Below are 26,787 nucleotides of genomic sequence, written 5' to 3' on the forward strand. Positions count from 1 at the left end.
TTAGAGATGTGTAGTATTTCTGTTTTTTTTGTGGTTGAGAGTGAGTGATATCTGAGTGAGGAGGTTGTTTATTTGGATGGAGAGGGATTCCCATAGTGCAATGGTGTTTGGTATGTTTACTTTGATGGGGAGAAGAATCCGGACAACGTCTGCGTAGATGTAATATAGTTGGTCCAGGCTAGAGAGGAGTTTGCAGAGGGGAAGCATATATATATATTGGACAGGGTGGAGGAGAGTGAGGATCCTTGAGGTACGCTCTGGGGGAGTGGGAGTTGTTTTGATTCGCAGTTGTTGAAGTGAACTTTGTAGGATCTGTTAGAGAGGTAGGAGCCAAACCATTTAAGGGTGTTTTCGCCTAGGTCAATCTCTTTTAGTCGGGTTAGTAGTATTTCGTGGTTTACGGGGTCGAAAGCGGCTGAGATTCTAGCAGTATCAGAAGATAGGAGTGACCGGTGTCGATGCCTCTGAGGGCTGTCTATGAGGGATAGGAGGAGAGTCTCGGTGCTGAGAGATTTCCTGAATCCGTGTTGGGTGAGGTACAGTATATTATGGTTTTCCAGGTGTTCCGAAAGTTGGAGATTCACATGTTTCTCTATGATCTTGGATATGAATGACAGGTTTGAGATGGGTCTGTAGTTGGCAGGGTCGGAGGGGTTTAGATGCGTTTTTTTGAGAATGAGTCTATGGCACACTTCAGGGCTTCAGGGAAGACGCCTTGTTCAAGTGATGTATTTATGATGTCAGCAATGGGTTTGGAGATGAGATCTGGGATGGATGGCTGGGTTTATTTTTTGAATGATTTTCTTGACTTCGGTTGAAGCAATAAGTTCGAAATTGGACCAAGTGGGGTGTATGGTATTGAGTGGGATTGGGATATCCTTGTTTGTGAGGGGGTTGGAAGCTATAAGCTTTGTGATTTTGTCTGAAAAGAAGTGGGCAAGTTCTTCGCATGTCTCTGTGTTGCTGCCTGTGGTGGGAGAATGATGGCTGGGTTGTGTCAGTTTGGAGACAAGGTCAAATAGGGCTCTGGGGTTGTATTGATGTTGATGGATTTTCTTTCCGTAGAATTCTCATTTGGCTTTATCGGTGTCGGTTCTGTAGATGTGGAGTAATGTTCTGTATCTGTCGAGGTGGGGTGGAGTGGGATGTCTTCTTCAGGTTTTTTCTGCTTGTCTGAGTAGTCTTTTGGTGATTTTCAGTTCTGGGTTGTACCATGGAGTTTTGTGGGGGTTGTTGTTGGTGATTGCTTTGGTGATGATAGGGCATTTGGTTTTGGCAACTTCTGTGTTGATGTTGATCCAGGAATTGATGGCCGTGTTTGGATCGTTGAGGTCTAAGGTTGTTAATGCATTTGGGAAGGCTTCTGTTCAGTCTTCACTGGAGCAGGGTTTGTGGAATTTGATGTATCTTTTGGAATTGTTGTATTCCGTGTGGTTGGTGTTAAGTCATAGCGTGGCCTGGATGGGTTTGTGGTCAGACCACGGGATGCTGGTGGTGGTGGGAGGGCTGTTGGAAGTTGAGATTTTGTCATTGATAAATATCAGATTGAGGGTGTGTCCTGATTTATGGGTTGGGGAATCTATGATTTGGTTGAACCCCATTGCGGTCATGGTTTCAAGGAGGAGTTTGCATAGAGGTAGGAGGGGAGTGGTGTCGAGATCGAAGTTGAAGTCTCCTAAGATAATTGCAGGTAGGTCCATGTTGATTTGGGAGGAGATGGTTTCGATGAGGGTGGATAAATTGTGATCTAGGCATTTTGAGGGGCGTATATCAGGAGAATTTGGAGGTTTTTAGATTTAAAGAGGCCTATTTCTAGGGGAGGCAATATGTTGATGGGGAGCATGTGAGGTTAAGTTTTTTTTTTTAAGGGCCAGAAGGAGGAGTCCACCTCCTTTTTTTTTTTGGCCTGGTTAGGGAGATGATGTATGTTGTGTGCGGAAGTTGGTTGATTAAAGCTGTGTCTGATTTTTTTGAGCCATGATTCGGTGATGCATAGGATGTCAGGGTGGTTGTCTGTTAGGAGGTCGTGTAGAATGGGAATCTTTTTGGAGATGCCTTTTCTTGCCTGTGTTACTTTGAAGACAAAAAGGAAAAATTTGAGTGCTCTAAAATTCTTGCACATGTGACAGAGATTTCTTTATTGGACACTAGGCTTAAATTATATATGGTTACTAAACCACAGTGCTTGCTAAGAATGGATTTCTTTTTTAAAATGATAATTCTGCATGTTGAGACATGCATCCTACATTTATATTTTTACATCTTGGATATTTAGGCCTTATCTTAAAAATAATTTTTCCTTAGTTAAATCCAGAACAGACATTTTTATTTCTTGATGTTATGTGGATTGATTTGCAATGCTTATATAACTGCCAGTACTTTCTTATTTTCTTTAGGGGGCGTGTTGATTCCAGCAGCTGCAATAGGCCAAGTGGTTGGTGGTATTACGGTTTCCAAACTGAAAATGGGTTGCAGAAATGTAATCAAATTTTCAGTAATCATGTCAGTGGTGTCACTTGGACTGAGTTCCGTATTTCTCTTTGCTAAATGTGGAAATGATCCATTTGCAGGAGTGTCTACATTGTACAATGGGTAAGTATATTATGTGCAGTCTAAGATTCATAAATGTGGAAATTATTAATATGATGCATTGTTGATACATTGTTAGTATGCCTCTTCTCTATTCTATTGTTAGTATGCCTCTTCTCTATTCTCTTTCTGGTTCCAGGCAATGCCATTTCTCTGCTGTGCTGAAGGATGCGATCTCTAGGCCACATGCTTCCTCCTGTTTGCATACTAGTGGGAGGCCAAGCCCCACATTAGTCAGCACTTAAAACAAGAACATAAGAAATGCTGTTCTGGGTCACACCAAGGTCCATCAAGCATAGGATCCTGTCTCTGACGGTGATCAGTCTGGGTCGCAATTACCCAGCAGATCCCATGAAGTAGACCTATTTCCTGTTACTCGCTCCCAGGGATAGCAATAGCTTTCCTTAGTCTTCCTGGATAATAATGTCTTATGGAGGTTTGCTCCAAGAACTTGTCCAAACCTCTTTTTTTTTTTTTTTTTTATATCTTTATTTTTGAAGTTTTACATAATAGGTGAAAACAACAACATGATAAATCACCAAAATGGAACCATAGACATAAATCCCACGTGGGGTTGCGAAAGGTATTGGTGGAGCATATCAAGCCGTATTACAACTGATAGTCCACAAACTTGAGAGAAAACCATCCTGTCCACACACTACCTTCCGCCTCCCCCATCCCCACCCCCTCTCCCACCCACATAAGCGCTGATTAGAGGAATTAAGGGATTAAAGGAATTAAAGGAGTTGAAGGCATTGTTCATCTATAGAGGCATAGGAGCTTCACTTTCCTATCAAGTGGAGATCAATAGACCCCACGCTCTGTGGTCAAGGAGGTCATGAGCCTGTACAATTAAGTCTAGAATTTTGCTACATGCCCGAGGATTGAGGGAGATAAGATATGGTTTCCAGATTTCTAAGAAGAGGTCATATCTCTTGACTGAGGATGCACTCTTAGCTGATAAATGTTCATAGATCGCTAGTTTATGTAGCCACAGCCTCCATTGCAACACTGTTGGGGGGTCCTTAACAGTCCACTGAGATAAGATTATTTGCCAACAGAAGAGCCTTGCGCAAGAAGTCATGTTGCGGCTGATGACGAACTCCGGTTTCGAGTCTTTAATGAGATGCAAAATACATAAGGTGGGGTCTTTGGGCAGGTCGTGTGCAAGAAGATGACCGAGATATCCAAGGACCTTATCCCAGAACAGTTGGATTATCGGACAGTCCCAAAAATTATGGTATAATGTCGCTACAGCCGCTATGCATTTTAGACAGGACGCGGTGCTGGTTATCTTCCATTTATAAGCCACATTTGGAGCGATGTAGATTCTGTGTAACAATTTGTACTGAGATTCTCGTAGTTGCACATTTTCCACACCTTTCGCGATGGCTTTGAAGCAGGTTGCCAATTGGGACAGTGAGATAGAACTAGACATGTCTTAGGACCACATGCTCGCCAATGATGTTATTCTGTTTGAAGTTTCCAGAGGGAGCAGGACCTTCACCATGGAGGCACTTGACATTTGTTGCTGCCGGGGGAAAATAATTTGTCCAAGATCTCCTGGTCAAAGACCTTAGTGTGGTGTCCCTCCCAAGTTTGCAGGAAATGTTGTATTTGGAGGTAGGCGAAGAAGCTTCTCTGTGATATTCCAAAAGTGGTTCATAAGTCCGCAAAAGAGCATAAATGATTGCTGGAAGCATCTAGAAGCTGGGAGATGTGAGTGAGTCCTGATGCTCTCCATTGATTGAACGTTGAAGTTCCCCAGCTAGGGGAGAAGGTGGGAAGGCCCACAATAGTAGCATAGGTTAGTGTCCTCCAAGAGATGTGTAGTTGTGAACAGGTTCATTTCCATGCCAACTGGCAGGCCACAAAATAGGGGAAGACCTGGACGTGGGCAGGCAGGGAGGAGAGCGTGGCCACTAGGACATTTCCCAGGGCAAGTGGCTTGCACCAGGCCTGAAGTAATCCCTTTGGTATTAGGGCATCCGTTGGTCCTAACCAGTCCCAAATGTGACATAACAGATGGGCTACATTATAACGATGAATATTAGGACTTGCCAGTCCACCTTCGTGGATAGGGTGCATTAGCATCGACAGACCAATCCTAGCTCTTTTGTTGCGCCATATGAATCGTCTTAGTATGGCGTGCAGCTCTTTGATATGGGAACCTTGAATCCAGACCAGCAGCATTTGCATGACATACAGCCACTTGGGCAACTATCATTTTAAAGAGTTGTATCCTCCTAGACAAGGATAAGGGCAGATTCATCCAATCCTGTATCTTCTGCTTTGTCTTGGCTAATAATGGGGTGATGTTCACTGTGTAGATATTGCCAATGTCAACTGGTATGTGGATACCCAGGCACTTCATCGTGGAGGTGACCCACTTGAGCGGGAAAGCACCAGGCCAGGTTGCATGTACCTGTCCTGTAACGTCTATCGCCTCCGATTTATCTTTATTAATTTTTAAACCTGAGAAGGTGCCAAATTGTGTCTGATAGTGCAATGAAGTAACCTGGTTTACCACAAAAATGAGGACATCATCAGCAATTGCTGCATTCTTAAATGTTTCCTTGCCCACCTTTAAGCCCTCTATTCCATCGCCTGCGTTGATGGCCCTTAACGGTGGGTCTAAGGATAGGATATATAGCAGGGGAGAAAGAGGGGCACCCCTGTTGAACACCTCTATGAATCTCAAATGGGGCAGACAATAAATTATTTGCTACTATTATCGAGCGGGGATGTTGATAAAGCATCCGTATATTTTGTAAGATAGGCCCATGGAACCCAAAGCTTTGTAACACTGAGAATAGATAGTCCCAAGCCACCCGGTCGAATGCTTTTTCTGCATCAAATCCTACCGCCAAGGCCGGTACATTATGGGATTTGCAATGTGTCATTGCCACCCAAAGACTAAGGAGGTGCCGGCTGGCTTTTCTGCCTTGCACAAATCCAACCTGATGGGCCGAGATTAAATGGGATAGGATCGCACTCATGCGTGTGGCAAATATTCTAGCAAATAATTTGGTATCATAGTTTAGTAAAGAAATAGGTCTGTAAGAAGCCGGGAGGAGGGGATCCTTACCACCTTTTGGGAGGACAGTGATAAAGGCTGTGGTGGCGACTGTCGTGAACCCCTCCTGAGAAACTGCCGAGAAATAGGACCATAAAGTCTCCCCTCTTTTATTCTTTAAAAGTTTGTAATAATCGGTGTTTAAACCATCGGGACCTGGCGCCTTATGGAATTGACTGGAGCGAATACCATCCCAGATTTCCTGTGTAGTAATCGGGGCATTCAAAAATGTCAGCTGCTCAACAGTTAGTGTAGGTAGTGAAAGATTACGAAAGAAGCGGTGTTCCCCTGTCCCCTCTGGAGGATGAGACTGAGTATAGAGAGATTCATAAAATTGCTTAAATAGTTCACAAAATTTTTGGCCTAAGGTGTGCCTGTTCCCCCTGTCATCTTTAAAGGCTGCAATAAATGCAGAACCTCAATGTGCCTGAACCTGGTTTGCAAGTAACTTACCCATTTTGTTCCCAAATCGGTATAACTTATGAGAATAATACAGGATATCTTGTTGGGTTTGCTGATGAATATAACAGTTGAGTGTATAATAAATCCCTGTATGCTTGCTTAGTTTGGCTAGTGGGGTGGGCTATTAACCTGCGTTTGGCTTTTTGCACTTCTTTCCCTAAATTTATAATTTGAGTACTCTCCAGTTTCTTCTGCCGGATGACATATGCTATGATGTCTCCCCTTAGAGTAGCCTTACTTGCTTCCCAGAAAAGGGTCGGATTGTCTTGATGTTGTAAGTTGTGTAACATATATTCCTTCCATTTGTCCTGGAGATAGGTTCGAAAGCCTTTATCATCAGAGATATGTGCCGGGAAGCACCATCTCTGCTGAGACCGTGGGGGACTGCCCAAACCCGCATCTACCCAGATCATAGCATGATCAGAGCATTCCTCAGGCCCAATCTCTGCCGCTCCAGTTTTGTTGAATCATTGCGGAGAGACTAAAATGTAGTCTATCCTAGACATAGAAATGTGGGCTCTGGCAAAATGGATATCATTTCTGATTTTGGGGTGAAGCACCCTCCAGGGGTCTACCACCTGTAATTGTTGGCAAAGGTACGGTAAGCCACTGTGTACCATGACTTTGGAGTGAGTTCTGAGATTGGAGCGATCCAAACTCTGATCTAGAACCTGATTAAAGTCTCCTGCCAGAAACAGTAATCCCTTTTTATGTAACAGAATTATTTGCACCAGACTGGTGAAGAAGCTATGTTGGTAATTATTGGACACATACACACTGCAGAAAGTGACTTCCGTACCAAATAACTTCCCTGTCACCAGGATATATTTATTTATTCACTTATTTATTTAATGGCTTTTATATACCGATAACCGTATATATATCTACCCTCTGTATCAGAGATTACTTGTGTCTCTTCAAAAACAGTGTTTTTCCCTATCAAAATGGCTACTCCCATTTTCCTGTTCATTGCCGGGGAATAGTAAACCTTAGCCACCCAATCTCTAGTTAACGTTTTTCTACAGCAGTCAAATGAGTTTCTTGTGAAAACACTACTTGGGCAGTGTGCCGTCTCAGCGATTGCAAAACTTTTGCCCTTTTGATCGGGGATCCTAGGCCCGCCACATTCCATGAGATACATCTTAGTTTTTCAGCCATGGCTAGTGAAGGGAGGGATTCATAACTCATCGGCAGTTTCTCTGGAGTGAAACCATAGGGGACACCCCCCCCCCCAGCCCAGGGGTGCCACCTTTTTGACCTACATAGGAACCAGTAGTTTTTACCCGCTACCTGCAAATGTAAGTACTTCCTCATAGAATACAACAGAATGCCCCCAATAGAAGAAAACATCAGCTCAACCCAGTATTTCTCCCCCCTCCCAACCTCTTAGCCCCCAACAAACCCCTACATACCCACTGAATCCCTCCATATAATGGAGGTACGAGACCCTATTGGCTCCCCTGCCAGTCTGTATAACTGAGAACTGATACAGATTCAACCAAACATTATAACAAAACATGGTCTGTGCCCCGGACCCGAAGGCCAATAAGATTTGCAGGCCTCAGCTTAGTGAGACATTGTCATTCTCCCTCTCCATGAAATGATTTAGCATGTAAGTTATTGAGGAAAGTCACCTGGCTTCCATATTATCAGTAATAAACTGCTTCACCTCCACTGTGGACTCGAAACTGCGCCAGGTCCCTTGGTACTCCAATCTGAGCTTAGCTGGGTACTGGAGGGTGAACTTTATTTTCCTATTGAAAAGGTCTGAACATATAGGGGAAAATTCCCTGCGCCAAGCAGATACTGCTGCAGAATAATACTGAAAAATTATTATTCTGCTTCCCTCTTAGGTCAAGGTAGAACAGCGCCTGTATGCTTGCATAATAGCTGTTTTATGGCAAAAATTGAGAAATTTGGCGATTACCACCCTGGGTTTTGAGTTCTCTTGAGTCCGAGTCCCCAGCCTGTGCACCCTTCCAACAACTACAGTGCCTGCCAGTTCCACTAATCCCAGTGCTTGTAACAGCCATGTTTCCAGCTTTTTGGCTAGTTCCCTCTCTGAGACTGCCTCTGGGATCCCCACAAACCTTATGTTGTTCCTCCTTGATCTATTTTCTAGGTCCTCCACTTTGTTTTCCAAGGAGATGACTCTTTTAGTTAAGGTATCATTTTTGTGATGGAGGGTCTGAATCTCTGCTTCACAATCCACGATCCTCTGCTGTGTTTCTGCTACCTGGGCTTTGATTTCCTGCAGCGTTTTGTTTCCAGCAGTAATTTTTTGGCCTAGCTCCGAAAATTGGGGCTCCAGTGCCTGCACCACCGCATTGGCAGGTTGGCTGAGGCTCAGCGGGCTGGCGGCCATATTGCCTTCGGGTTGCCGACTCGTGATTTTTCTTTTCTTTGCGGCTTAGCCGCCATCCCGGGCTCCGTGCAGGCGAAACAAACGTCAATAGTAATCTGTAGTGTCCCCGGTGCAGCTGGGTATGCCACGTTTCGCGGGAGAGCGCAGATGAACCTAGATATTCGGCGGGGGAGCCGGGAGCACGGGCAGCCTGCAGCCTACCCGTTCATCAGGTCACGTGGTCTCTTCCGTCCAAACCTCTTTTAAAGCCACTATGCTAGTTGCCTTGACCAGGTCCTCTGGCTACAGCTTCCATAGTTTGATTGTGCGCTGAATAAAAAAGTAACTTCTATGATTTGTTTTAAATCTGCTCCCTGTTATTAGCTTAATGTGTCCCATTGTTTTAGTATCATTTGAAAGGGTAAATAACCATCCTTTATTTACCTGTTCCACCTCACTCATGATTTTATAAATCTCCTATCATGTCCCCTCTCAACCACCTTGTTTCCTTGCTGAAGAACCCTAACTTATGAGCCTTTCTTTATAAGAGAGCTGTTCCATCCCCTATCATTTTTGTCACCTTCCTCTGCATCTTGCCTAGTTCTGCTCTGACTTTTTTGAGATGGGATGGACAGAACTGCACACAATACTCAAGGTGCAGTTGCATCATGGATCCCACTCCTCGTTTAAAGCACCGATTATGATGGCAGACAAATACTGCATGGCTCAGCTACAATGTAGGCTGCCAACCAATCCATGGCCTTAGGGACAGGAAGGGGAGAGTAACCAGAGAGAGTAACTTTCAAAACTGCTCACATATGTCCATATGTGCGTGTATATGGGCTCACGGTAATTTACTACTACATTTTATCACCTGTGCCCAAATTATATGTGTATGTTGCAAAATAGGACTACATGCAAGTATCTACTAAAATCCAGCGTACTTTTGTTTGCGCCTGATGCGCCTACAAAAATACGCGAGGGCGCCCTGTATGAAAATCTACCCCTTGGTGTCTAGGTGTGATTGGCGCAGTCTACTGGGGAGTCCCACAAGGCCCACATTGTCAGCTGATGGAAGACTCGGAGGCAGGACCAACTGGAGCTTTTCCTATATCAGCCGCCTCCCCCGTAATTTGAGTCCTTGGGTTCCGGCAGCTGGCAGATCTTGGGTGGATCCCTAGGGCAGTCCTGAGATGCATCCAAGTTGATGCGTGGGCCCAGGTAGGCAGCAGACAGCAGAATCAGAAGACAGGCTGGAGGTTGGTGTAGGCAGCAGATGGATCAAGGTCGGGACCAGAGCCATGGTTGAAGTCCAAGAAGGCCAGCTGAGGAAACGAGACAGAAGATGAACCGACAAGACAGGTAGGGATGAGGGAACAAGTTAGAAGACAAAGGAAGAAAGGGCAAGACAAAGAACAAGGAACAGAAAAAGGAACCAAGAGCAAGGCAGGGAACAAGCAAAGCACATTGGAACAAAAGCAGCAGGGAACCTGTTGCTGAGGTGTCTAAAAGGAGTTTGAAGTAGGCTGATGTAGACCCGGCCCCATGATGTCATTAAAGGGTGCTGCAGGGGCTTTCCTGCTGTGGCCCCTATAAGAGGCAGGATGCTAGGTGCGCCTGAGGCAGTTCAGCAGTCTCGTGGGTCTGGCAACGAGTCACCAATCATGACAGTTTGCAATCTGCAGATATGCCTTTGTCTAATACATCATTTTGTTTTTATATTTTTTAATTATGAATGTTTTATTTTTTGTACTCTACCTCAAACATTTATGATGAGTGCAGATTAGAAATTCTTTTAAATAAATACAATAAAAAATTGCTAACTTCACCTGTGACACCAGCATACAAGATAGATACAGAGTCAGTATATAAAAAACACACTTGAAAATACAAGCATAAGTCACCATGTTGGAAATCAGTGCATACAAGATTTGTAGGGTAACTGTTGAGGAGGTGCCCCAACCAGTATCCTAGCCTTTTGTATCCTAGTGGGCCCTACAGCTGCCTTTGGGGCAACTGCAAGTTCACATATTGCTGTTTCTGGAAATTCCTCCCTAACTTCCCTACCCCAGGCCAGCATGCAGCCCACAGTGGACTCATCAACAATGTGTGAGAAATATTATGACATAGGAAAACATAAGAGTACTCATTGGAGTAGACAAGAGAACTCTAGTGCAGAAATTCCAGTGTTGGGGAAGAAAGACCAGGTACAAGAAGTGGGGCACTCCATCAGTGGTGAGGGCACTGGTTGGTTCTGTAGCTTTAGCTCCTTCTCAGTCAGTCAATGAGCAGCAGCACATCATCTGTGCAATTTTATAGTGTGCGGTGCCCTACATGGACACTGCAGAAAAGCTATTTAAAAGGATTGACACTTTCTAGCTGGTTCACAATACATGAAAATTAAAATGCAATACATTCACAGGAAGTTCACCCTAATGTGTCTAGTAATTACAGATAGACATTGCATTTCTTTATGTACATTAATGGAACTGCTCACTATCCGGCTAGTGAGACAACTATTTTGATTCATGCCTTGTTAGGTCCAGTACATTGTATTGGTTCCTGTGATAGGATTTCCATCATCTTTTCTGAAAATGCCATTTTGTATTTCTGGGAATGAGCTCACTGATGGGGTAAGGCAAATTCTATTGGTAGTCCTTCTGTGGAGTCATAGCAGATCAATTGGAGTCGCTGAATGTTGTACAAGTTTTGTTTATGCGATGTGGAGTACCTAACGGTGGAATGCCGCTGACTCTTCCCCCGGTGAGAGGCCACCGGTTGACATGCACCAAGACACCGCCAGCTCCTGCCTCACACTGCTCCCTCTAGGCATGTGTGTGTGCCCGATGCCGGCCCTCTTAAAGGGGACCATGGCGGGAAAGTCCCCATGCCCCTGCTGATGACATCACAGTCTTCACCCTATTTAAGGGCAGCTTCCTTGATGCAGCCTTTCTCAGCAACAGGTCCAGTTACGTTCTGTAGTGTGTGTTACTTCCTGCCTTCATCTGCCCAGCTTGTTCGAGCCTTCGTCTGCCCAGTCTGCCTCAGCCCTATCCATCCCCCTTCCTTTCCCTTGGACGGATACCTGGTTTTGACCCTTGCCTGGACTCTCGCTATGGTGAACGCTGCGTGCCTTGACCCTTGCCTGAATCCTCACTATACCTGAACGCTGCCTGCCTCGATCCTTGCTTGGACTCTTGCTATGCCTGACTGCTGCCTCCCTCTGACCATTGCCTGCCCCTGGACCATGACTATAGCCATCTCCAGAGACCTTTGCCTAAGTCCTGCTGGCTCCAGCACCCAAAGGTTCAACATGAGCTGGTAAGGGTGAAGCTCTAGGTCAGTCTCTGCTTCGGCAAGGCTCCTCCCTGCCGGTAGAGCCAATCTCACCCAGCCCAAGGGTCCACAGACGCAACAATCAGGACCAACATAAAAACTTTTTTTTGCCTGTATTAAATGTTATAACAGCATAGTTCTTCTTTATAATTAATTTTTAGTGTTCCCTTGTTTGTGCCTATGGGAAAACATCTCTGGTTATTTCAAGTTCATTCATAATAATAGTTATGATTGTCAGAGCTAGTAAAAGTCCCTGGCCAATTCATTGAGAACACAGCTTACATGCTGAACATTTGTGAAGTTATTAATCGACCCACAGGAGTTGTGAGGTCTTTATGCTGACTGTTAGTTGGGTGTAATACTTACTGAAAGTGTTTTTCATTTCCTGGTATGGTAAACTGAAACATGCAAGATATTCAACACTGATAACAGCTCTCTTCCTGCCTGTCTATGTTTTATGTGGTCTATTTTAACTTGTTCAAGTATGAGAAGTAGGGCACCATTTAATAAGTAATATAATAACAGCATTCTACATGATGGCACATAAAGACTATTTGCCCATCCAGCATGCCTGTTTTTTTCTGGATTATACTATTAAGGATATATCCCAACTGTCATCTGAAGATGTTTGATCTCTTGACAGATGCTCCTTTCTAACAGGCCGATTCAGTACAGTGAAAGGGGTAATAGCACCTTGAAAACACGCGTCCAAACTCGTGCAAACTAATAGCGCTCATCACATTCAAATGCATGTTGATGAGCCTATTAGTCGCCCAGGATACTGAAAGTAAAACGTGCGGCCAAGCCGCACAATTTACTCTCAGAAATTAACGCCTGTTTTTCTGTATACCCTCTGACTTAATATCATAGCGATATTAAGTCGGAGGCCCCAAAAATAAAAAAAAACCCAAAAACTTCTTTAAAATAAAAATCTGAGTGTCCCTAGGGCTTCCTTATTAGTGCGAGCCCTAATTTAAATACAGAATCATGCGCCCAGGAGAGGTGCCTGGGCGCGTGTCGGGAGAGCGGGCGCTCAACACAGAGTGCCGGCTCTCCCACTGGTTTTTTTGAATCGGCCTGTATGGTTTTTTTGTCTGCCTCTGGTTCTTTGCTATCTTGAATACATGAGTTTACAAATTTCCAGGCTTAATCCAATATCCAGGCCCTCCTACCCCACATATTTTACCACCAAGCTTTGTAATAATCTTAACCACTAATAAAATTAAGAAGAATGTTGCTGGATGGTACTTGGCCACTAGGAACCTACTGGCATCAACTCTGTTCATTTACTGGGAGTTTTAGCCTGTTAGTCTTCACCCAGCTGCCCCATGGTCTGTAGTGTCGCTAGCTTGTTCTTCCTTTATTCATTACTCAAAAGAAAACAAGAAAACCTTGCTGTTCTGCTCACCAATTCATCAACTCTTGTACCATCTTCTATTATTTGAATTATTTTATTTCAAGTTTATAACTATAAATAATTTCACCATCTTTTCACATGTTTACATTATACACTCACACATCATTCACAGCATTCCTATAAACCCCTACACTCCCCTAAACCTCCACTAAAAATACACCCATATATTTGCACAATGTAAAACCACCCTCACTTATCTCATACCCAAAAACATTCCACTTATACACCTAATAAAGTTATTCACTTAAAAAGTCCCATGTATATCAAACCTCCTTCTCATATATGAGTTCACATTTCTTCCTTGGCTCGTTATAGATATTTCTTCAAAAAGTCCCAGATAGTCAATTCCTCTTAGTAGAAATGTTGGAACACTGCTTCAAAAGCCTGACGCCATGGCTTTATTCATGCCTTCTTTTCTCCTTATTGCTTCTTTCCTTACCTCTGTTCTTGTGAGTAAACGGTTGATTGTTTGCAATACTGCAGTGCCCTAACTTTGTTCCTACCCCTGTCATCTATATGTGTCACAAGCATGCTTGCATTCTCTTACTGTTTTGGTTGCCATTACTTCTGCCAGTAGTTTATTCCAGACGTCTACCTCTCTGACAGTAAAGAAGTAGTTTCTCAAGTTTCCTCTGAACCTTTCTCCTGTAGCTTTTGAATTTCCATTTTTATGGAAAATTTCACCTTCCTTTACTTTATCAAAGCCTGTGAAATATTCGGATGTGTTTTCCTCCAGTGAGTAAATTTGGAGTGTCGTGAGTCTCTCTTTGTATAGAATGTTGCAGAGCATTTCTGACTCTGAAAATGCAAAAAGATTTGCATTTTCATGTTACTGTACTAAAATTTCTTTTTCTCACAGGACAAGCAGAATGGTGGTCCTCACATATGGGTGACATCACAGGATGGAGCCCAATCACGGAACACTTTTGTCAAAGTTTCTAGAACTTTGACTGGCACCTACTGGGCATGCCCAGCATGGCACTAAACCTGCAGCCAGCAGGCTTCCCCCTTCAGTCTTCTTTTTTCCGCGCAGAAGTAACCACATGGGTTAAGGAGCTCCTCAGAGATTCCTGACAGGAATTTTCCTCATGGAATTACTAAAAACTTTCATACCTCAGAGGAGTCCCTCTTTTGAATTTTTGACTCCTTTTGACGGGTAAGTTTTTACCCGTTTTCGGTCAATTCCCATCAAGTTTGGCCCTCGTGGCCTATTGGCTGTCGACCGCACCGCGGCTCAATTTTTCAAAGGCCATGGCATCGGGGTTCCGTCGGTGCCCAGACTGTACTTGCACCATGTCCATAACAGACCCTCATAAAGTCTGTGTAATGTGTCTCGGGTGCGAGCATGATGTCCTGACTTGCACCAAATGTTCCTTAATGACACCAAAAGGTCACAAGGCCAGAATGGAGAAAATGGAACTTTTCTTCCATTCTCAAACTCCGACACCGTCTATTGCATTGATGTCGTCTGAACCGGCACCGTCCACTTCGCGCCAGTATCGGCCATCGGCCGGTGACCATCTGTCGTCGACGACTTCTCAGCCTTCAACTACCTCTACTCCCCCTCAGGACTGAGGGGATCATAGCGAGAAACATCGGCATCAATACCGGAAGACTCGGACCATCGGTGAAGGAAAATCATCTACCTCGCCATCGTCCGAGCCGCCATCGAAGAAACCCCATCCAGAAAAGGCATCGACCCTTTTTACGACTGGGTCACCAAAGCAACCCTCACCCAGATGGGTATCGGGAGCCGGACTCCGCCTTTAATAGTGGTCCTTCCGGCTATGCCTCTGCCTCCTTCTTCCCTTCCGGAGCCGGGGCTGCTTGCTCCAGGTCTCCGTGAAGAACTGGACTGGATAGTTCAGGAGGCCAACGATAAGGTGATGCATAGACTCCAAGTTCCCCCGGCGCCGCAATCGGTGCCAATCACGGAACTGACCATCGATCCCATTCCGGCAGCATTGGCACCGCTGCTCTTGAAGATGGAAGTGCTTATAGCCACTTTTCCACCGATGGATCCTGGGTCACCGATGCTCCGGTGCCTTCCCCGCTTACCCTGTCATCGGGAGGAGAAACACCGTTCCACATTCCTCCATCGGGAGTCCTGCAGATGCACCCAATGGTGCCAGCGTTCCATCCATCAATGCCCTCGATGCCTTCATCGGTGCCTCCAGTACTTCACTCGATGCCTTCAGAGCCTAGACCGGGACCTTCAGGAATACCATCTTCCCGACCTTCTCAGGTTCCTAGAGGGGCAGGTGCTGATCCCTATGACACCTGGACCGACGATTCATCTCAAGACACCGATGATTTACCATTGCCACCATCTCCTACTGAAAGTAGGAAGCATTCTCCTCCAGAGGACTTCTCCTTCATAAATTTTGTGAAGGAAATATCTGAATTGGTTCCCTTCCAATTGCAAGATGATAGGCACCAAATGATGGAGCTGTTACAATTCCTGGATGCTCCAAGAAATATCCTCCATCCCTATTCACCAGGTTTTTTGGATCTTCTCAAAAAGAATTGGGAACACTCTGGTTCCGTAGCCCCAGTCAACCGAAAGGCAGATACCACTTACTTAGTACAGTCAGCCCCAGGGTTCCAGAAACCTCACCTGGATCACCAATGTGTGGTTGTAGAATCTGCCCAAAAGAGGGCACGGTGCTCAAAACCCCATTCTTCTTTCCCCCCAGGTAAGGAGCAAATATTCCTGGATGCCATTGGCCGGCGTGTCTTCCAGAGTTCAATGCTCATCTCTCGGATCGCCTCTTACCAGCTCTATATGACCCAATATAATAGGGTCTTATTCAAGCAGATACAGGACTTTGCAGAGTCCCTGCCTCAGCAATTCCAGGAACAGCTTCAAACCCTGGTACACAAGGGTTTTGAGGCAGGGAAGCATGAAATAAGATCCTCTTATGATATCTTCAACACTGCTTCCAGGGTATCTGCAGCTGCTATTTCTGCAAGAAGATGGGCCTGGTTTAAGTCTTCGGACTTGTGCCCTGAAGTACAAGATAGATTGTCTGATCTGCCCTGCATAGGAGACAATCTGTTTGGTGAACAGATTCAACGGACGGTGGCGGAACTCAAGGAGCATCATGAGACCCTTCGTCAACTCTCTCTGATGCCTTCTGAGTATTCCTCCAAACAGCCATTCAGGAAGGATACTAAAAAGTCAATTTCTGTCCAAAGAAGTCCTATCCACCACCATCTAGAACTCGTTCCAGGAGACCTTTCCATAAGGCCCAGTCTCGTCAACCTCGGAAACAAAAGCCGCAAGCAGCTCCTCAGCCAAGCCCTGCTTCCGGTTTTTGACTCCTGCATAGAGAGCAGCAGCCAGCCCTCACTGCCTCAGATACCAGTGGGAGGTTGATTGTGCCATTTCCACAACAGGTAGCACACAATCACCTCAGACCAGTAGGTCCTTGCCATAATCTCTCAGGGTTATCACCTGAACTTTCTCTCCATCCTACCGGACTCCCCACCTCTGCTAACGTGGGGAACATCCGACCACTCACCACTCCTGGAACAGGAGGTCTCCCTCCTCCTCCCGTCCAGAGCATAGAACCAGTGCTCTACTCCCAACAAGGCCTAGGATTCTATTCCTGGTACTTTCTAATCCCCAAAAATTCAGGCGGCGTTCGTCCAATTCTGGACCTACGTGCCCTCAACAAGTACCTCCACCGAGAAAAGTTCAAGATGGTAACCTTGGGTTCCCTTCTTCCTCTTCTGCAAAGAGGACACTGGCTCTGCTTTCTAGATCTCCAGGACACGTACACACACATTGCGATAACTCCATCTCATCGCAAATTTCTGAGATTTCTGGTAGGCCCCAAGCACTATCAGTACTGAGTGCTACCATTCGGCTTGGCATCTGCACCACGAGTCTTCACCAAGTGCCTCGTAGTAGTAGCAGCCTTCCTCAGGACTCAAGGTGTTCACGTCTACCCTATCTAGATGATTGGTTGGTTGATCAGGGCTTCCACTCAGCAAACTGCTCTGTCGTCCCTACATCTTACCTTACACATTCTGATCTCTTAGGTTTTCTCATCAACTACGAGACATCCTGCTTAGTTCCGTCTCAAACTTTGTCCTTCATAGGGGAAGACTTGGACACCCTTCAAGCAAAGGCATTTCTGCTTCGACAGCGAGCTCTCATTCTCATTTCTCTCGCACACCAGCTACAGTCTCAGCACCGCTCGACTGCACACTACTTCCTCATCCTGTTGGGACACATGGCGTCCTCAGTACAGGTTACCCCAATGGCCCGCTTGGCCATGAGAGTCATGCAGTGGACGCTAAGGTCACAATGGACTCAGTCTGTTCAACCTCTATCAACCATTGTCCACATCACTGACCCACTTCGTCACTCTCTAACCTGGTGGAAAAATCAGATCAATCTCCTCCAAGGCCTACCCTTCCAGGCTCCAGACCCTCAAATATTAATCACCACTGATGCTTCCAACCTCGGCTTGGGAGCTCATGTCGCCAATTTGCAGAAACAAGGAGCTTGGTTTCCAGAGGAAGCCAAACACCAAATCAATTTCCTGGAGCTGCGAGCAATCAGATATGCTTTCAGGGTATTTCAGGATCACCTTTCCAACCAGGTCATCCTGATTCAGACGGACAATCAGGTGGCCATGTGGTACATCAACAAACAGGGAGGGACGGGCTCCTATCTACTGTGTCAGGAAGCTGTGCAGATATGGGCGGAGGCCCTCTCCCATTCAATGAACCTCAGGGCCACCTACTTGCCAGGAGTGGACAATGTGTTGGCAGACAAGCTGTGCACCTTTCAACCTCTCGAGTGGTCCCTTGACCCCACAGTGGCGGACTCAATATTCCAACATTGGGGTTATCCTCACATAGACCTCTTTGCGTCACCTCAAAACTGCAAAGTAGAGAACTTTTGCTCTCTCACTCGCAGCCAACACTCTCTGCCAAGAGATGCGTTCTCCCTCTCATGGGCAACCAGTCTCCTATATGCATTCCCTCCACTTCCACTTCTCTCGAAGACTCTCGTGAAGTTACTTCAGGACAAGGGAAGCGTGATCCTGATAGCACCTCAATGGCCTCGCCAAGTGTGGTTTCTAATACTTCAGGACCTCTCCATTCGCAGGCACATTCCCTTGGGAAAGGACCCACTTCTGATCACTCAGAACGACGGGTGCCTAGGCCACCCCAATCTTCAGGCCTTGTCCCTGACAGCCTGGATGTTGAAAGGTTAATTCTTCAGCCACTTAACCTTTCGGAGCCAGTTTCCCATGTCCTGATTGCTTCATGGAAGGCTTCCACAAGAAAAATCGTATCTTTACAAATGGAACAGGTTTAAATCATGGTGTTCTTCTCAATCCCTTGATCCCTTTACCTGTTCCACTACGAAGTTTCTAGACTATCTCTGGCACTTGTCAGAATCAGGTCTAAAAACGTCCTCCATCAGAATGCATGTCAGTGCGATGGCCGCCCTCATAAAGGTATCGGGGACGTTCCTGTTTCAGTACAACCCCTCGAAACACATTTTCTGAAGGGCTTGCTTCACCTCAAGCCTCCACTGCGCCCTCCGGCCCCTTCTTGGGACCTCAATCTGGTTTTGGGGCGACTCATGAAACCACCATTTGAGCCTCTCCAATCCTGTGATCTTGGCTATCTCACATGGAAAGTGATTTTTCTTTTGGCAATAACATCTGCTCGCAGTTAGTGAGTTACAGGCCCTAATTACCTATCCGCCTTACACTAAACTTCTGCAGGACCAGGCAGTACTCCGCATTCACCCTAAGTTCTTACCTAAGGTAGTATTGGAATTTCACATTAATCAATCCATTATACTGCCTACCTTCTTTCCCAGGCCCTACTCCAACCAGGAGAACAGGTTCTGCATACTCTTGATTGTAAACGTGCTCTAGCATTCTATCTAGACCGTACACCAATGCCTGCCCGTTGGGGTTCAGGATGATCTTTATCAAATTCCACCCCAGTCCTTGTGCCTATTGCACATCTTGGGTACATTTGGTGACTTTCTCAGACATCTTCAGCTCGGTACTCACCCATATGTGAGGACTACCATCCTGCTGTGAGAAAGCAAATGTTGCTTACCTATAACAGGTGTTCTCACAGGACAGCAGGATGTTAGTCCTCACGAAACCTGCCCGCCACCCCGCAGTGTTGGGTTCGTTACGTTTTCTTATTTTATTTTTCGGCACTTCCTGTAGCTTTAAACAAGACTGAAGGGGGACCTCTGCTGGCTGTAGGTTTAGTGCCATGCTGGGCATACCCAGTAGGTGCCAGTCAAAGTTCTAGAAACTTTGACAAAAGTGTTCCGTGATTGGGCTCCATCCTGTGATGTCACCCATATGTGAGGACTAACATCCTGCTGTCCTGTGAGAACACCTGTTACAGGTAAGCAACATTTGCTTTATTGCAGATGAAATAGTAGACCAGGAACATATGTTTCATTGTCTCTGCAGAGGTGTGAGTCAGAGTAGGCCACTGCTTACTGAAAATGCTCAGAGCTTGAATTATTATTTTTTTCATTCTATGCTCCACTTCACTCTAAGTAGATATAACACTTATTTAGTGTTTATAGAAGCAAAATGTAGTTTTTTCTACAGTGCATTCAAAATTCTACTAAGTGGATGATTATTAAATTATTGTTTTTTTTCACTGATAAAAATAAGTTAAAAATACCGCAATTGAAAGAATTAATGTAATGTAATGAAATGTAGCTTTTATATCAACAATACAGAAGGCAAGTTGAATAGCTATTAGAGGATGTTGTGCACATGTGAACATGGAATGTTAGCAGAAGTTCAGAAAACAGCCCTTTTGTGTACTGGCTGGTTTCTGCTTGACTGAATTCCTCTTTCAACACAAATAATAGTTCAAGGCGAAACTCTTATTCTAGTGCAACGATGGCTACATTTTTTTTTTTTTGTACATTTTGTGCATGGTTCAGATCATGCAGTTAATTAAGTTCCAGTTCCTTTTTGACCATTTAAAGGGGCCGATGCAATACAGTGCGCTCAGCTGTGTGCACTGTATAACCCGCCCTCTGAAGCAGGTTAAATAGGCGCTAATCCACCCCCTAATGCAATAGGGGGATTAGCGCCTATTTAACCCGCGTCGGAGCAGGCATTAATAGCTGAGCGCAGGTAAATGAAGTACAGAAAAGCAGAAAAAACTGCTTTTCTGAACTTCTTTTCTTAACTAAAATAAATAAATACCTCGGCAGACCGACGCCGGTAAACTTAGCGTCCTTTTTCATAACCGGCCGTCTGCCAGTAATGAAAATGGCTGCCAATAAACCGAGTTTACCAACGTCGGTCTTCATAACCGGCAGCCGCAGCGGGGTCACGTTAGCAAGGAGGCGCTAAGGTCGCGCAAGCGACCCTACCGCCTCCTTGCTAGTGTGACCCCCCTAATTTGGTTATAGCATGGCGCCCCCTTGCGGGCGCCATGCACGCGTTAGGAAAGTGGGCGCTGACTTTTCAGCGCCCGCTTTCCTGGCTTTTTATTGCATTGGCCCCAAAGTAATTAAAAATTCCCTGCACAAGAGATGGGATAGAGCAGTGGTTTTCATCCAGGGGTATGTAGAATTCTGACATGAGGTGCACAATCAATCCACTGCTGCTACAGAAGAGAGCCCAAACTACAGGAGACCAGCACCTGCCACTATCGCTGGAAAGCACTATCTGTGCTTTCAGTGATCTATTGCCAGCACTGATCTGTACTGCCTTCTAAATCACCTGCATCATTTAGTCTCACAGTTGGGGAACAGCATGAGAGTAACAGGAGAGGCAACCAGATGTGGAACTAAAGCAGAGGCAGAAGAAGACAGTGAAAGCGCTGCACTTCCTGTCCCCATGGTTGCTATTTCATCCTCCTCTTCTGTCTTCCTGTTGCCTGAGCTTCTTGAATAGAAGTGAAGTCTGCACAAGGGTAGGAAGAAGAAGAGGCAGTTTTGAGTACAAAGTGCAGAACTTTCACAATCCTCTGTCTCTCCTGCCAGCTGTCTCTCCTGAGTCCCACTATGCCAGCGCTTGTGGTAGTTGCTTTGCTTCTGCTTCCCACTTGCCATGGGAAAGAGAGCAAGATTAGGGAGATGGAGGGATGAGAACAAGGTTTGAAGAGCTAAGAAGGGAGAGGACCAAAAATAGGAGTTGAAGAGAAAACAATGAAGTGATAGAGGGTGACAGGTAGGGAGAGAGAAAAAGAGTTTGGAGGTAGGAGAGGAGGGGGAATAGTTTTGCACTAATTTCTTCTCAGGTAGACCTACCAAGTGTATTGCATTAAACTAATTTTTTTGTGATAAGGGCTTGCATTTTCATTATGAGGTTTCATTTCATTTTCATTTATTCATTTATAATTTTGAGCTGAAATTTGTACAGAGTAGTGTGTAATTAAACATAGTATAACACATAGCAATGACTATATTTTTGACTTGCTTTTGAACAATGAATAATGGTTCCATCCAGTAAAGCAAAACTCTCTAGCTCTTGCTAGCCTGGTTTATAGGTCTTTATTGTTGCACTGGGAGGTGGACCCTTGGCCTAGTGCAGGATTGGTAGGCTCCCTGGTCGGACTCAAAGAGTGCCTGCCTTCAGGAGGTAGGGCACAAGAGGAGACAGAGGCTAGCTGGAGCTTCGCCACTAGCAACCCTAAGTACCCCCGGGTTGAGCCCTTGGGTACCCGGGCTGCCTGGTCTTAGGGGGGCCTCGCAGGATCTCCTTGATAGGAAATTCAGGGGTGTGCCCACCACGTCAAGGGTGCGCTGTCGATACTTAGGCTGGAAGTCTTTGGTGCCTGAGAAGGCCAGAAGAGTCTCTGAATGTATAGCAAGGATCAAGGCCAGATTCAAGGAAGCATGGTCAGCCAATGCAAGGGTCAGAGCCAGTAATCAGTCCATGGGTAGTCAGCCAAAGTAGAGGTCAAGTTCCAGGAGGCAGTCAGACGTGGTCGAGTTCAGGCAGAGGTCGGTTCCAGGCAGCGTGCAGACGTGGTCGTGGAAGCAGGCAGAAGGTCAGAGGCAGGCAGCGGTCAGACGTGGTCGTAGAAGCAGACAGAAGGTCAGAGGCAGGCAGCGGTCAAACGTAGTCAAGGGAAGCCGAGGTCAGTATCGAGAAGACAGTCCGAATGTACTACCTGGGGAGACGAGGAGAGAGAAGGACACTGGAACAGAAGGATGCTGGAACAGGGCTGGAACGAGACTGCAACACAGATTGGAACGCAGAGGCAAACTAGAAATCACAAGGATTGACCCGATTGCCAAGGCAGGGATCAAAGGAATGAACCCTGCCTTATATACTGCAAGCTGGTGACATCATCGGGGAGCGTCGGTCCTGGGTTTCCCGCGCTTGGGTCTTTAAATGGGATGATGCTGGCCGCGCACGCGTGCACCTAGGGACGGGGCAGAGGAGCAGGAAGACGCGGAGCCCCGGTGGGAGCTCCACTGTGAGGCCTGGTTCGGGCGAAGTGAGCGGGGAAGCCGGGGATGCCGCAAACTGGCTGAGGTCGCAGAGGAGGTGAGCCCGGTGCTGATGGACGGCGTAGCGAGGTGAGCGGGGCCGGCCACGCTGCGGAAGCGGCCAGGGAGCGCAACACTTATGACATTTGTTTTGGTAAAGTTTAGTTTTAATATATTCCCTGCTATCTATTCACCTGTCATGGTTATGTATGTAGACTAGTTCTTTAATGTCTTTCACTACCTGCTTTTTAGTTGTCATCTGCATATAGAAAATATTTGATCTTGAAATCCTGAACCAGTTTTCCCAGGGGACATAAATGTATATTGAATAACAGAGGTGAAAAAATAGAACCCTGGGGTATTCCACGTGCCACTGGCCACGAGTTAGATGTAAAATTTCCCAAAACTATGGACTTGGTTTTGTCTTTAAAAAATGGGTGAAAATCATTCCAAAGTTCAGTCCCTAATCTGGCCAGCTGTGCAATCAAAATATTGTGATCGATTGTACCAAATGTTGAGCTCAAATCCAATAAAATGAGCAGTATATATTAATTTCCCTTAACTAAGTCCATCAGTACATTATCTAGCAATGCCATCAGGGATGTCTCTGTACTGTAGCCTGCCCTAAATCCTACTTGATACTGATGCAAGAGATTATCTTCTTCTAAAAAAAAATAAATTGTAATTGAATAGCCACAGCTTTCTCAATCAGTTTATTTTAAAAGAGAATGTTGGAGACAGGCCTAAGAGTATTGCAATCATCAAAATCCAAATTACGTTTTGAATTTTATAATAACAGGCAGACTAAAACAGATTTCAAAACTTCTAGTACAAGCCCTTCTGTCAATGAAGCATTGATTAGAGCTTTAATTCCTATTTTCAGACCATAATTGACTTTCCTAATCAATCATGCTGGGCATGGATTTAGAGGGCTGGACATTGCCCTTAAATTATCTAAAATGAAATCTAGCTTGGTCTTGTTAATCTGCTGGAATTCTGTTAATCTTTTCCCACCTTGCTGTCCCTAAGCCTCATCTAAAACTGAATGTGGATCCTACCATACTGTGTTCCTTACCTGCTTCAAACTGATTTCTAAGTTTCTTCTCATCATGTTGGGTTCAGTATTCAAAGGTATTTAGCAGGATAGCTTGTGGGTTATCTGGCTAAATGCTAACTTTGTAATATTAGGGATACTCATTTGACTAAAATCTAGATTGATAACTCATTATTCTGCTAAAATTTAGCTAAATAAAAAAAGAGGTGTTCCAGGGATGCTCCAGGGTGGATCTAAGTTAGTGGGCTATCTTAGGTGATTTTTACCTGTATTTATTTAAAATTATTATATTCTGTCTATTTTATTCATTCTAGACAGATAACAATACAATCAACCAATAGCTTAAACACAACATTCATTAACCTAACAGACTAAGACAAACACTTCAGTATCTACATTCTATAAAACGTAATGTAAGAAGGTGTAAGATAGGGAATACAATTCAATTAAAATCTAAATTACCTGCAAAAAGGGGAGCATTGTTTTTCTTTTTTTCCCTTTGGCTGGTGGTGGTAGTGCTGTGAAGGCTACCCACAGCTAGAGAGCCATGTTTCTTTACAGGCCGTCATGTCTCGAGGCAGCATTTTAAGCCGTGTTAGCCTGCAGAAACAGTGGAGGCAGCATTTTAGGGCAACACGGTGCTGCTCTGGTTGGCATTTAAATGTTGCCCAAGTCTCCAGGGTCAGGCTGAGGAGAGAGGAGTCATTAAGCCTCGCGGAAAGGGTTGTGCACCTCCCCCCCTCAGCAGTCTTGCATGTAGTATTTTTAAATGTTTTGCACTATTTCATTGTTGTTGAATTGAACCATTAACTGTTATAATAGCTTACCAAACTTACATTTACAACCATTTAAAGCTGAAGTTTTACTCTACCTGCCAGTTCAGCTCTATTTAATAAAACACCATTCATTGTATTTATTTTTATATACCAACATTTAATCTGACAAATCACATCAGTTTACATTCAGGTACTGTAGGTAATTTGCTATCCCCAGAGGGCTTACAATCTAAGTTTGTACCTGAGGTAATGAAGGGTAAAGTGACTTGCCCAAGGTCACAAGGAACGACAGCGGGACTCAAACCCTGGTCTCCTGGTTCATAGCCCACTGCTCTTACCACTAGGCTACATTTTTATGTTATTTTATTTATTGTGAATCTTTCAATAAATAAAATATTTATTTATTTTTATTTCCAAAGGAGCAGTAAGCAACAAAATAAAAACAAAGGTAGGAGAAAGGGTTTTGAGGGTGGGGAGGAGAGGGGAAGGGTAAGGGTAAGGGAGGTTAGGTAGGGGGGTAGGGAAGTTCTCTCCCAGTCCTTTCCTTAATTGGAGCGGACTGGGAGGGAACTGGGAAAGGGGACCATCGCGTCACCATATGTAAATTAAAAATGTACCCCCTCTGTGCGCCCCTCATGTTTTATAATGTGCGTGCCGATGCACGCATATTATAAAATAACCACATCCATATGCACGCCTGTAAATTTAAAAATCTACCCCTTAATGTTTTACTTACCTTAGGGTTATGATTCTAGTTTAAAGATCTCAGTAGGTTTGCCATTTTGTGTTGAAAGATGCTGCACCCCTTCTTCAACAGGTGGACCCCATCTCTGCTCAGCAATCTATGAAATATGATCCCATGGTCCAAGAAGCCAAAACGCTCTCGTTGACACCAATTACCGCAGCCATTTGTTTATCTCCAGAATGCAAGCTTCTTTGTCTGTTCCTTTATTTTTGACTCGGGGTATGGAGGAGAATACCACCTGTGCTCTTATCTGCTTTATCCTCTCTCCCAGAGCCATGAAGTCACTTTTGATATGATCTATTTGGAACCTAGCTGGGTCATTCATGCCAACATGGATTTTTGGCATACTCCCTGTAATGTCTTGGATTTTGCACCCACTTCCTGGAACAACATGTTTGGTCATCAGATGGATGCCTCCATGCCCCTCAGAAGCGAGTCACCAACCACCACTACTCTCTGTCTCTCTTAGGTGTGGAGGTTGTTGTTCCTGCAGCTTTGGCGTTTGCATCTCTTGGTTCCTCCTCATCCTGGGATGGATTCTCAACACGATACATATATCTCTCTCAATCTAAGATTCAAAGCTATGTTTTTCCCTCCAACCATTTGCATTCTGTAAAGTACTTGCCATTGTTTATTTTGTTTGCAAATACCATTGAGATCATAAATACTGTTTAATGCAATTCACACAGGGCCGGATTTTATAAATTTGCGCGAGGGCGTACTTTTGTTCGCATACCAGGTGCGAACAAAAGTACGCTGGATTTTATAAGATACGTGCGTAGCCGCGCGTATCTTATAAAATCCGGGGTCGGCGCGCGCAAGGGGGTGCACATTTGTACAACCGCGCGTAAATCCGGCTAGATTTACGCGCGCAGGGTATTTAAAATCCGGCCCACAGAGTGTACTGATTATGTTTTAATTTACTGATGTTATAGGTTATTATGGAATATAGTTGGAATGCCACATAAATATTATATTTGTTTCCTCCTTTGCAGAACAAAAGTCCTAGGAAACGTGACAGCCCCGTGTAATGAAAACTGTAGCTGCTTGCGCTCTTCATATGGTCCCGTGTGTGGAGCAGATAATGTCCAGTATTTCTCTCCCTGCTATGCAGGATGTACTTCTTCTTCAATTGAAGATAACCAAAAGGTAATTTCCTTATTCAGTATTTTCAAAAGGTTTGCTGGCTTTAAACCTAAATTGTCATACTTACAGAAATGTAGATGTAAATTAGCATTTAAAAAAACTCCTTCAGGATACCTTAAAGGACCAGCTACAGCTATCTGTGCCATTCCTCTAACTCTCAACCCAGCAAGAGATTCTGGGCTAGGGCGGATCGCTGCAAATGGGGATGAATGACCAGGGCCAGAGGGTTGAAAGAGGCCCAGAGGGAGACAGAAGCCTTGTGAAAACGTACTGTAAGTTACCATTATTTTGTTGAACTGCACAAAGCCGCTAAATTATTTTATTATTGCTCACCAGTAAAGAAGCTTTTAAAGATTTTTGCCAGAGTCCAGTCCTA

At 44.9% G+C, this 26,787-nt stretch overlaps 1 protein-coding gene across 1 annotated transcript in view; it reads left to right on the forward strand.

Annotated features, from left to right (window-relative positions):
• SLCO4C1 (solute carrier organic anion transporter family member 4C1) overlaps positions 1–26,787 on the forward strand; it is a 203,386-nt gene that overhangs the window by 139,966 nt on the left and 36,633 nt on the right. The window contains exons 8-9 of the mRNA XM_029572679.1: positions 2,397–2,592; positions 26,261–26,414. Of these exons, the coding sequence (XP_029428539.1) occupies positions 2,397–2,592; positions 26,261–26,414 (350 nt within the window). The remainder of the gene's footprint in view (positions 1–2,396; positions 2,593–26,260; positions 26,415–26,787) is intronic.

Source organism: Rhinatrema bivittatum, chromosome 1 (assembly GCF_901001135.1).
Source record: "Rhinatrema bivittatum chromosome 1, aRhiBiv1.1, whole genome shotgun sequence".
In the NCBI taxonomy this organism is placed as follows: domain Eukaryota; kingdom Metazoa; phylum Chordata; class Amphibia; order Gymnophiona; family Rhinatrematidae; genus Rhinatrema; species Rhinatrema bivittatum.